The sequence below is a fragment of the Malus sylvestris genome, chromosome 8, assembly GCF_916048215.2.
Source record: "Malus sylvestris chromosome 8, drMalSylv7.2, whole genome shotgun sequence".
Taxonomy (NCBI): domain Eukaryota; kingdom Viridiplantae; phylum Streptophyta; class Magnoliopsida; order Rosales; family Rosaceae; genus Malus; species Malus sylvestris.
The window spans coordinates 2,688,501-2,701,322 of record NC_062267.1 but is presented as its reverse complement, the minus strand read 5'-3'; the positions used below and the strand labels follow the sequence as shown (position 1 = coordinate 2,701,322).

Sequence of the window (12,822 nt, the reverse complement as noted above, 5' to 3'; positions counted from 1 at the left end):
GTGCTCAAATAAAGGCACAAAAATATACGCTCTACGAAAGTAGAATATAATCAGAAGACAGTGGAACCCCCTAATAGAAGGACACCCGCTCTCCTTTAAACTGTTCGACTCCTAATTAGCTGCACTTCAACACATCTGCATACAAACAAGGAAGCACTTGAAACTCCTCTTAAGCCCTAAGAAAACAGAGATTGAAACATAAGCCAAGAAACCCCCTTTTAAATCAGGCAGCCATTTTCCTTTAACCGAGGGAAACTGCATAGCCAGAAAATATTTGAAAAGATCATTGTTCAAATAATGGTTCAAAATCACAAAAAATTAAATCAATCGAGAACCACTCAAACCCCCGCTTTGAAGCAGCATGTTCTCCTTCCAACAAGATTTAGAATGTGTCTGCATAAGGAAGCATTGCTCAGATTATGGCAAGATCCATACGCTCTAAAATACAAAAATAGAGTCATAAGCCAAGAGGAACCCCCTATTAAAATTCTGCCCGCTCATGTTTTAAAGAAGTGAAACTCCTAAAACCCTGACACTCTTTACTATGGATGGATAGAGTTAGGACTCAGCTATGCATCTGCATAAGACACCAAAGGAAGGACAGCACAGAAATCGAATGTAAAGGACATTTAACAGAAACAAGAAGCCAATCAGGGTGAATAAACAAACCAAGCCACACATAGCTCCCAAACTGTAGAATCCTAACAAGGTGCACTTCGACCCACATCTGCATACAAACAAGAATGGGTAGACCTACGTAGGACCAAACAAATCACATGAATGAGTATTCAATTAAAAGCAAGAAAGCACTTAGACCCCCTTCAAACCAGCATGTTCTGCTCCAATGAGATGAGACTTCATAAACAGACAAGATACATCATCTGCAAAGAACATTCAACAAATAATGGTGCTAGATCTCATAAGCCCTAAGAATACAGAGATTAAAATATAAGCAAAGAAACAAACCCCCTTTAAATCAGGCAGCCATTTTCCTGGACCCAGCGAAACTGTAACCAGAATTTTTTTTTAATAAGATCATTGATATAACAATGGCTCAAATTCATAAAAGTTAAATCACACTCAGAACCACTCAAACCCCAGAGCTTTGAAACACCCAGCTCTCCCTCAACAAGATTAAAATGTATCTGCAGACAAAAGAACTTCTCAGATTGTGGCACAAAACCTATACGCTCTAAAATACAAAAAAAAAGAATCAAAAGCCAAGATAAACCCCCTCTTAAAGTGCCCGCTCATGTTTTAAAGTAGTAAGGCTCCTAAAACCCCGGCACTTTGTACCATGCATAGAGTGAAGTTAGAACTCTGTTGATGAATTTGCACTAAACATCAAGGGCAGGACAACACAGCAATCGAATGTAATGGACATTTAACAGAAACAAGAAGCCAAGCAGGGTGAATAAACAAACCGAGACTGCTAAACAGAAAACTTAGCTGTGACTGGCTAAGAAGAATTAGAACGCATTTGCATAAGACACTGCTAAACAAAAAACGAAAAACCTTGAACTATAAAACAAAAACTCTGGGCAAGAAGCCTTAAACCGTAGTGTAAATTGAACCCTGAAGAAGAAACCTGAAAATACATAATAGCCAATATTTATTTAGGAATTAGAATTAAAAAGTAGTTGCAGAACAACGAAATTTATCGAACCTAGAATGCTATACAATTTTGAGAGACAAGGCGACTCCAAACCTGCTAAACAAAAATAAACGAGCGACTGCAAAAAGATGCAAAAAGAATTAAAAAATCTGAAAACGAGCGACCGCAAAAAGATGCAGAATTGAATGGAAAATTTGATTGTGGTCACTACCATACTCCTTTTTCAAATAATGGTGCTAGATCTCATAAGCCCTAAGAAAACAGAGATTGAAACATAAGCCAAGAAACCCCCTTTTAAATCAGGCAGCCATTTTCCTTCAACCGAGGGAAACTGCATAGCCAGAAAATATTTGAAAAGATCATTGTTCAAATAATGTTTCAAAATCACATAAAATTAAATCAATCGAAAACCACTCAAACCCCCGCTTTGAAGCAGCATGTTCTCCTTCCAAAAAGATTAGAATGTGTCTGCATAAGGAAGCATTGCTCAGATTATGGCAAGATCAATACGCTCTAAAAGGTCGTACCCAGTGCACAAGGCTCCCGCTTTACGCAGGGTCTGGGAGAGGTGAATGTCGGCTAGCCTTACCCCCATTTATGAAGAGGCTGCTCCCAAGTCTCGAACCCGAGACCTACCGCTCATGGGCGGAACCCCCTAATAAAATTCTGCCCGCTCATGTTTTAAAGAAGTGAAACTCCGACACTCTTTACTATGGATGGATAGAGTTATGACTCAGCTATGCATCTGTATAAGACACCAAAGGAAGGACAGCACAGAAATCGAATGTAATGGACATTTAACAGAAACAAGAAGCCAATCAGGGTGAATAAACAAACCAAGCCACACATAGCTCCCAAACTGTAGAATCCTAACAAGGTGCACTTCGACCCACATCTGCATACAAACAAGAATGGGTAGACACAAACGTAGGACCAAACAAATCAAATGAATGAGTATTCAATTAAAAGCAAGAAAGCACTTAGACCCCCTTCAAACCAGCATGTTCTGCTCCAACAAGATTAGACTTCATAAACAAACAAGATACATCATCTGCAAAGAACATTCAACAAATAATGGTGCTAGATCTCATAAGCCCTAAGAATACAGAGATTAAAATATAAGCAAAGAAACAAACCCCCTTTAAATCAGGCAGCCATTTTCCTGGACCCAGCGAAACTGTAACCAGAAATTTTTTTAATAAGATCATTGATATAACAATGGCTCAAATTCATAAAAGTTAAATCACACTCAGAACCACTCAAACCCTAGCTTTGAAACACCCAGCTCTCCCTCAACAAGATTAAAATGTGTCTGCAGACAAAAGAACTTCTCAGATTGTGGCACAAAACCTATACGCTCTAAAATACAAAAAAAAAAGAATCAAAAGCCAAGAGAAACCCCCTCTTAAAGTGCCCGCTCATGTTTTAAAATAGTAAGGCTCCTAAAACCCCGGCACTTTGTACCATGCATAGAGTGAAGTTAGAACTCTGTTGATGAATCTGCACTAAACATCAAGGGCAGGACAACACAGCAATCGAATGTAATGGACATTTAACAGAAACAAGAAGCCAAGCAGGGTGAATAAACAAACCGAGACACCTCCAGCTCCCTGAAACATTTTTCATCTACAAAAAAATCTTAGCTGTGACTGGCTAAGAAGAATTAGAACGCATTTGCATAAGACACTGCTAAACAAAAAACGAAAAACCTTCAAGACTCTTAGAACTTTAAAACAAAAACTGTGGGCAAGAAGCCTTAAACCCTAGTGTAAATTGAACCCTGAAGAAGAAACCTGAAAATACATAATAGCCAATATTTATTTAGGAATTAGAATTAAAAAGTAGTTGCAGAACAACGAAATTTATCGAACCTAGAATGCGACCAAACCTGCTAAACAAAAATAAACGAGCGACTGCAAAAAGATGCAAAAAGAATTAAAAAATCTGAAAACGAGCGACTGCAAAAAGATTGAGAATTGAATGGAAAATTTGATTGTGGTCACTACCATACTCCTTTTTCAACTGAAATAATCAATATTGAGGACATAAAACCCGATTTGAACATATTCCCAATTTACGTGTAAAAGAATGGCAGCTAGATAATACCGTACAAATTCCCAATTTAGTATCTGCCAATAGAAGGTAATAAAATTTAGAACGATTTTTGAATGAGAGAGGAGGAAAATAAACATTAAGAGTGCAAATTCAAGGGAGGCATCAAAAGATTTTTATCGCGAAAACAGTACAAACCCAACCAGAGAGCAATCACACAAGAACGCCATCAAAACATTAGCCAAATACAATACCTAACCGCTCGAGTATTAAGACATCTATGCGACGGAAACCCGCAATCCATGCCTGAAAGTTAACAACAAAGCTCCATTTATTCGGACATTTATGGGATGGGGATCAAAATTTCTAAACTAAATCATCATTTCATAAACTTCAATGAGGTAACAGAATATACGCAAAAACCCAAGGTAAATAGAGAATCTTCAAATCGAAACCCTAGCTGAACCAGTTATTGAATCCAAAACGCCCTGGAACCACCACACCAAATCAAAAAACCCAAAAGCAGATCAACAGATTTAAGATGAGATATCAAAATCCATCAATATCCACAAAATTCGATTGGGAATTCGCAACCTTTCAAAAATAATCAGATCCAAACGTTATTAAACCTGTTAGAAAGAGGCGATTGCCACGAATCCAGCCAACAAACCCTAGAAACACACCGACAGATCCAAACTTTATTAAACCTGTTAGAATGAGGCGATTGCCACGAATCCAGCCACCAAACCCTAGAAACACACCGACAGCACTACGAACGCAGAATCAATCAATCAATCCCATACAGATGAATCAAAACCGGAAACGCAATCCAAAAAAATGAAATATATAAGGAAATTCAACCTTCAAGCATCGTTAGATCAAAAGTTTTAACCTGGCAAGAAAAATCCCCATCGCCAAGAATCCGAACCCTAAAATCACACCGATAACAATCGATATCGCAGGAATAAACCGAGCCCTAACAGACGAATCGAAATCTAAAAACGACGGAAAACCTGACCGCTGAAGCCATGGCGCTCAACGGCGACAGCCGAACAGGTGAATTGTGAAGACATCTTTGGGGGGTATTTATAGATAGAGGCGGTCAAGACGAACGGCTGAGATTAAACGGTGATGGGATCAATGGAGGGTGGAGATTTAATATAGAAAGGGACGTTGGTGAGCTGTCGCCGCGGTTTCCTAAGTCGGTTGGTTACGACTTGGAACCAACGCTACCATTTTTTTATTTATTTTTATTTTCCGTTTGTGGTCAGGATGCGCCGTCCTTGTTGGACCAGGATTTCTTTGCTCCGTGGGATTCTAGAAAATCTCATACCACGTGGCAGTGTAATACTGGTGGATATGGAAGAGGAAACTCTGGAAGGCTATGGAGCCTTGGAGAGGAAGGCTAGTTTCTTCATATTTTTCATTTTTCATTTTTCTTTCTTTCCTTTTTTTTTTTTTTTTTTTTAGTCAGAAAAGGCATCATAAATGGATTTAGATTCTCTCCATAGCCTCCTAACCAAGTAGTGTGGGTTGTTAGATTTTTATCTAACGGCAATAAATATAGAATTCCTTTAAAGTTATATTAATTATAATCGTTAAATGAAAATCTAACGGCCTACACTGCTTGGTCAGGATGATTCTTTCCTTGGGCTCAGGAGAGGATCCAAATCCATCATAAATTTGTAAGGTTGAAACACGTCTAAATGTGTATTATTTCAAGGATCAGAATCCTCTCCTAAACTTAGGAGGCTGAGCCTCCTAAGCAAATCTATCGAACCGTTAAAATTTTATCTAACGGCTACAATTATTATAACTTTTAGAGGGTCCATTGTTCGTAGTCGTTGAATCAAATTTCATCGGTCCGATAGGTTTGCTCAAAAGGCTCAGCCTCCTAAGCTTAGAAGAGGATCCTGATATTTATTTCAAGACCCGCAACGTAACACATCAAATTTTATTATAATTTACTTCAAATTTCTTGTTCATTAGAACATTTTCAAATTAGATGTTAAAATGTCTACATAAACTATAATAGAAAACAAACAAAAAAAAACCCACATTAATATTCTCCAACATAAATGTCAATTTTTATGTTGCGATGACATGAATTGGCAACAAGAAAGTTGCTTTTAAATTTGACAACTTCAAAATTAATTATTAATGTTTTTTATTACTTTAACCATTATTATAATGAATGCTAATGTTGACCAGTGCATTCATGCCTTTTTGGTGCATTTGATGAACGGTCCCGATTTAATAGGTAATTAAATGTTTTTAATTAAATTTTTATTGGATTAATCATTGATTTTGTAATTTAATAAAGTAATAATTTAATTTGACATATCGAATAAATAATACAACTTTAAAAAATGTTAAAATACCACATAGACGGTCAAATTTAAATTTTATGTTTAAAATTTGACACTTTCTTTCAAAATGCTCTTAACATTCATTCGTAATTCTGTTTAGACAAAACTGCATTAACTGATCAAAATCCCCTTGTTAAGAGAAATTTTCATGTGCCCAAAACACAAGCCGATGCACCATGAATTTTTTCTCTCTTAACCGTGAACCTTGAACTCTCATCAAGGGGATTCGGTGTTTTCAATCGGTTGTCATCTCAATCGAACGGAAAAACGCAAGAACCAGATGAATTTCCGAGCTAAAGTCGGGCATTTTCCGGCTGCAACTACTTCATCATTCACAAGAAAAGAGGGAAGAACAAAAGAGGATCTCTCTATTTTTTATGAAGAACCAAAAAGTTCATAAATCTGATCAAAAAACTAGGTTTCTAAAGAGTAATGTTCTAAATCTAACCTTATGCAGTAAAATGTGATTCTGTCGGGAAAACTCAGTTGGTAACGAGAACAGAGCGCTCTAATGTTAAGATGTATAAGACGGGAACCATCGTCAGCATCGGCTTTCGCCCGAACTCTCAAAGCCAGATGAAGGTTGACAAGGTTCTGTTATTCATCGCCGGGTTATCTTCTAGTCAGCTATGACAAGAAAAGAGAAGCAATAAGTAAACATGAAGGGTATACGTTAGGTAAGACTGGAAAACACACGCTGTTACGAATATCCATACCGTTGGAGGCGGCCAAATCACTTTCGGAGTTAGAGGTTGTGGTGTCCCTAGAAACCGTAAGTTCTGAAGCTTTCTCCACACCATTTGACTTGTAAGGAGCAATGCTGTGCCTTGTCCTCTTGAGGGAACCCAACAAATCATCCTCGATGCAATCGTACCTGCAAATAATCCATGAGCGTCAGTTCTAAGCAAATACGTTGAGAGTGGATAAAGGTTTGCAACGTCAATCTCCAACAAGATTTTTGAAGACCAAATGGGAGAATTCAAGTATTAAAAGAAACTTACAATTTTGCGCAGAGGTTATCAGTAAGCGTAGAAAGATTTAAGATCCTCATTTTCAACTCCATAATTTCATCCGGCGAATACTCATCAAAAGGCTCCTCTATAAACAAAGAAAGCTTCTCCATATTTGACTCAAGCTGCTGCTGCTGGTCCTCAAATAAGTTTTGTTTTATGGTCCTTTCTTCTGCCGTCATTTCATTTTTGCATATGTCTTCGCTAAACATGTAATATGCAAACGGGTAGGAATACGAAATAATCTGCCTTGATCTGAAGAGTCTGTAGAGTGCATTGGTCGCCCAGCTCATATCTCTATATGTCGATTCTCTTTCTTCCAAATGCAATATTTTTTCTTTTATGCTTTGTTTCAGAGTTGCTTCAAGCTTAAGAGAATCGATATGAGCTTGATAACGGTTGAAGTAGTGAGTGTAACGAAATAAATCCCTCTTGGCCCGTTCAAGTTTCGTCTCCTCTTCTTCTTTGAATCGCCCACAACTGTGACCTGCGATGGTGTCCCATGTATGATTCAAACCAGTTGGGGCACCGCAGAGCCAACTGTCAAAACACATACAGAAACAAACTTTAAAGCAATATTATCAAATGACCTCTATTCAAAAGAAATTGCAGTAATGTTTCATCAAAAGAAGAGTGACAGAAATAAGAAAGCTCCATTTTTTATTCAATGAATATTTTAAGCCACATTCTGTCTAATAATACTGCTTATCGCAACGTCATAGAAGATGACATATACTTCACCGAATGCTTTAGAACCAATAACTTTATGTCCAAAACGCTGAAAGAACTTGATGGGTAGAAATTTTGAACCACCATGAATTGTTAGCTTGTGAAAGGCAACAGCAAATCCACACAAAAACAGAGAGCTTTTTTGGTTTCAAGACAAGTTAAAGTAAAAAACCCACACATTGTGCAGAGCAGGTTTATGCAAAGCGTAACTAACAAAAAAATCTTTCCGAAAAGCTTAGTCTATAAGGAGCCAGTCTACCAAAAGTCACACGTCAACATAAACTTCACAGAGGCAGCATAGCAAATCCTAAGAAAAGTATCCTACCCAGGTAGAGTTTTGAAACACTGCCCGACCATCTAAATGTATGAAATGCTCCCCAAACCAGCCCCACAAATTCACAAATAAAAGAGCGCAAGACTAAAGAAAATGCTAAAAATATATAAACACTCACCAAAATGGTTGTCCGCAGAGACACGAAACTAGATTGCATCCTCCATTCTTCTCAACCAGCTTGCCACACTTTGGGCAAGGCTTTGTATTGACTGCAATATAGTTAACCGTCTCTGATTCATCTTGGCACTTCTGACACCATAGTTTCCACATTTGGCACGAACATGGGGAGTGTGCTTCAGCTAAGCAGTTAAAACAGAACTGAACCCCACATGCACATTCAACCTCGCACAGTTCATCTTCCTCAATGCGTATAGCATTTCCGCAGTGGGGAACACTTGGGCACCATTTCACCATTCTATTATCCTCAATATATGATTCCAGAAGAAAACGCTCAAATTTCTCCGCCAGACTATGATCCCTTGCACTGACTAGATTTCTGATTACTGCTTCATCACAAATGGCATTGCACTTGTATGCCATGCATTTAATGCGCCTACTCTGCCCGTCATTTATTTTCACAATAAAATGCTCCGTCCAACCTAAAGCACAATGGTAGACAAAACTGATTGCAACCACAATCACAACATTCGCACATTGCATGAGAAAGTATAGAAGATGCAGAGGAGAGTACTTACATCCGTTGCAGAAGCAGTGACCGCAATCCATGACTGTCACTTGATCAGCTGGAATTTCATCCATGCAAATACCGCACATTACCTCAGAGGACAACTGTGATGAAACATGATCATCCTGCTCCACCAACGTCACACCTGCTTCGGCATACAATCTATCTTTCCCCTTCTCTACAAGTACCGCAAGCACATTGTCAACATCCCAACGGTAATGGATGAGTAAGGTTCGGGCATGGTATTCTTTCAACGACAGCACATCCATTGCCCTCTGCACGTCGTCCTTCTGCACATTTTAATTCCGAACATTCGATATAAATCTAGTCGAGTATAACACATACATAACCATAGTAACATTCATACAGAAACACCAAACCAAAAAACAAACCGAAAAATCTGTACCTGCGCAGCCAAGAGAGATTCTTTTGAAATGACCTGTAAAACACCAGGAAGTGTCATAAATACATAATACGATGACATAACGAATAGAACTCAATTCAAGGCGATAACACTACGTTTGGATAGAGAAATTTTAAAATGATGAAAATTGAAATGACGGGATTTGATTTTTTAGAATTTCTGAATTTTTTTGGTTGGTTAACCTAAAGAGAATAGAATTGAATACGAAATTTGTTATTTTTAAACTCTCAATAATAGAAATTGAAAAATGACACATATTTACATGAAATTTAAACTTGGAATTTGAAGTTCCAAATTCAGGGTTTTTTCGACGCGGAAATTCTAAATTTTTATGTTTATGAATCCAAATAAAAGAATTAGTGTATGTCAATTTATAAATTCTTACTTAAATTCCCTCGTCCAAACATAGTAACTTTCGAAGTATTTGAAAAAAAAAACATGAGGCAGATAAGCTCACTGCGTCAAATTGCGAAACCGAAACCCGGAAAAGATCAAGAATTTTACTAACAAAGATACAAACACAGCTGCAAAAAAGCCACATTCTCAGCAACCAAACAGGAATCAAACCCCTTTTGCGGTTGGCGATAGAATTCAAGAAAAAGAAACGAAATTTTCTCCGAAAATCTCAAAAATTCGCAAAAAAAATATAAAAATCCCAGGACACGATATTTACAAAATCACGATCGCCAATAACGAAACTGAAAAATTGAATCGCTACCTTACTCGTCGGAACCTCAGGGCGGAGGGAGTCGTAATTCTCAACGTATTCCAACAGCTCAAGATTCTGGCGATCGTCCTCGTCGTCGTAATATTCCTCGTCGTCGCTACTAACGTAATACTCGTCCACCATTTTTCCTCTCTCAAACCTAAAAATCAAAATTAAAACCCAAATTGCAGACGAACAACTGGTTTGAGAGGCGCGATCGACCGCCGGAGGAAGAGAAGAATTTTCCGGGAAAATAAAAGGAAAGAAACGTTCCGGGGGAAGCAAAACCCCTAGAAAGATACGATCTTTTTCTTCCTTTCCTTCTCTTCTCTTCCTCCTCCGTCAAGGATGATGAGGAAAAAAGGAGAGAGAGAGTGAGAGAGAGTGAGAGAGAGGGGCAAATTTAAACGACTCTGAACGGGGAATAATAAGAACTGAAAATTGTTCCTTGTTTCAGATAATCTCTCCCGCGGTGGAGATAACTCTCTGCTTTAAGGATAAAATCACGGAGTAATGGCGATGATTAATTTTTTAAATTATTTCCCTTTTCCACTATTTTATTGTTTTCAACCGCGCACAAATCCATTTTTATTTACGAGAATTGAATCTAAAACCGCTAACGTACTAGTGAACTGAACATGTCCAATTTTACTTAACTGTGGTCACTGTTTGTTATGGCTCATCTTATCTTACTACTTGAAAAGGGAAAATTTGAAGGGATAAGGAATCGACTCATTTCAATTCTTATACTTTATAAGTAAACATGTCCTTATTAGATTAAGAAAGTCATGAATTTGGAAAAGAAAAGGAGGAAGAGGTAAGGAATCGACTAGCACGACTAGTTCATATGAATCGTGACTTTTGAGGGTGTTGTACATGGACGGATCCACCTTGGGCTTTTAGACGAGACGGATGCCCTCACATTTTTTTTTTTGGTGGAAAAAATGCACATAATACATATAGCAATCCCATGTGATAGAGCAGTTTCGGTTGTGAGATCAATAGAGGAATAATAATATGGTTATTTTTATAGAGAAAGATATTTGATGATATTGGTAATTAAGAAAATGCGTCGAGTGATATTGTAGTATATTGTAGAAAAAACTTTATCGTTTAGTATTTAAGTGTTTTGTTTAGTAAATTGTCACGCCCCGGACCTGGGGTCAATAAAAATCTCGAACCCGAATCCAGCGCGCGAGCTAAAAATAAAATTAAATAAAAGGAAAGTGAAACTAGGTGGAAAAATATGAAATTCATCTTATAACAAGAATTCGATAATTCTTTACAAGACTAAAATAAATAAATACAAAAGTCTATCTCACACTTATATTATAGAAACTAACCCCCATATGACAAGAAATTCATCTTACCCCTGCAGAGGTGGTTCGAATATTATATTATAGAAACTAACCCTCATATGATATCTCAAGTTCATAAACCCTTTTTGCTAGTCATCTTATATAATTCATTGATCTCCAACCCAAATCACCCACATCGACAGTTCCCGTTGATATCTTATTCTACTGTGCACATTTGGCTCGCCTGTAACTGGTTTCACAATGAATAGATTCAACTACACAAAAGATCCTTTCCAAGTACCCTCATTTCCATACTTCCAATATGAATACTGAAATTCCAACCACATTAACATGAATGATGCACAAATAATGTCATTTCATCTTTCGTATTTCTCAACAAATAGCATTCCAACAATAATTCTATAACCAATAACAAGTAAACACTCAAATGAAGCAATTAGCCAAATAACATCCAATCACATTAAACAACCAAAACGAATATAATATTTCACAAAATTTAATAGAATCAATCTATCATAAGGTCTGCCTTATTTCCCCTACCTAGATTCTAAAGCATTGCTCTGACTCTCTACTACAAGAGTCTACCTTCAGCAACTCCTATCCACAAGTGTAAGCAATTACTAAAAAACATGACATGAACTTTAATCCTAGTCAGCATGCTTAAGCTTGATAATTACACACTACTAATTCAAAAGTCATTTGGTTAATTTATAACAGCATGGTCATCGGTGAAGGAACTTTTGAACTAGAATACTTTTATAAAATAAGCAAAGGTATAGTTCAAAATACATAAGTACATTAACATACTTCAGCCAAGCTATATATTAGATAAAAGCACTAATCCGTTAGTATTATGAATGATATGTAAAAGTTCGTATATTAAGCTCCTTGTATTATGCAATAGAATGCTTCATTTCAAATAGCATAAAAGTATGGTTGTTGTTTGGGGAAAATAGAAATCTCCAACCGATTTCCATTTGTCAAACCAATTTATAAAAGATAGCATCCCAACAACTGGTAAACTGATATCATATGTGAAGCCTTTTGAATATCATCTTTTATAACAAAATATATATAACCAATAGGAAACAATACCCAAATAAGCATACCAGTTCTTACGTGCCAAAATAGGGTTTAAGCATATGCATATTTTGGTTCTTCATATAAAACTGGTTTTGCATAAATAAACACACCTGCATACGAAGCTTGCATATAAACTAGTTTTGGATAACAGTAGCTAATCCAAGACAACAATAAGAAAGGAAACAACTATGGAGAGGATAAATGAAGTATGGAAATCGTTTACCCATACACAACGAGATACAGGTTGAGTCGAATGGACTCCACAGTCCACAGCCCTCTCTCAGTTCCTGTTTCTGGTTCATCACTCCTCTCTCTCTCTCTCTCACTCACCACTTTCTCTGGTCCTTACTCGGTAAACAGACTGCACCGCTCTACAGCCCTGGGTTTCTATTTATTTTATAGCTATACAAAGCCGGCTAATTCTTCGATGGGAATGATGTAAAAGCCCTTTTTTGGATGAATCCAGGGTATCCCCTGCACGTAGGCGATAACTAAT

At 37.3% G+C, this 12,822-nt stretch overlaps 1 protein-coding gene across 3 annotated transcripts; it reads right to left on the bottom strand.

The window, feature by feature from the left end:
* Positions 1–6,321: 6,321 nt before the first annotated feature.
* LOC126632305 (probable E3 ubiquitin-protein ligase ARI2) lies at positions 6,322–10,426 on the bottom strand. Of its 3 annotated transcripts, none has more exons than XR_007626690.1 (8): positions 9,937–10,426; positions 9,201–9,233; positions 8,805–9,084; positions 8,228–8,708; positions 7,038–7,586; positions 6,753–6,910; positions 6,485–6,663; positions 6,322–6,359 (listed from the first exon to the last, which is right to left on the bottom strand). XR_007626690.1 is itself a non-coding variant. In XM_050302665.1 (7 exons), the coding sequence occupies exons 1-7, from the start codon at positions 10,066–10,068 to the stop codon at positions 6,656–6,658; spliced, it is 1,641 nt and encodes a 546-aa protein (XP_050158622.1). In that variant the 5' UTR covers positions 10,069–10,426; the 3' UTR covers positions 6,384–6,655. The 3 variants fall into 3 exon arrangements, 1 of the variants encoding a protein (XP_050158622.1); XR_007626691.1 differs by having other exon boundaries at positions 6,322–6,356; XM_050302665.1 differs by lacking the exon at positions 6,322–6,359 and having other exon boundaries at positions 6,384–6,663.
* Between the last annotated feature and the right edge of the window lie 2,396 nt (positions 10,427–12,822).

Excerpts from the sequence above, each read along its gene's own strand:
- LOC126632305 (XM_050302665.1), bottom strand. The coding sequence starts at position 10,068 with ATGGTGGACGAGTATTACGTTAGTAGCGACGACGAGGAATATTACGAC. Across the intron at positions 9,085-9,200 it reads AATCTCTCTTGGCTGCGCAG|AAGGACGACGTGCAGAGGGC; the intron begins GTACAGATTTTT and ends TAAAATGTGCAG. Across the intron at positions 7,587-8,227 it reads CTCTGCGGACAACCATTTTG|TTGGCTCTGCGGTGCCCCAA; the intron begins GTGAGTGTTTAT and ends GTGTTTTGACAG.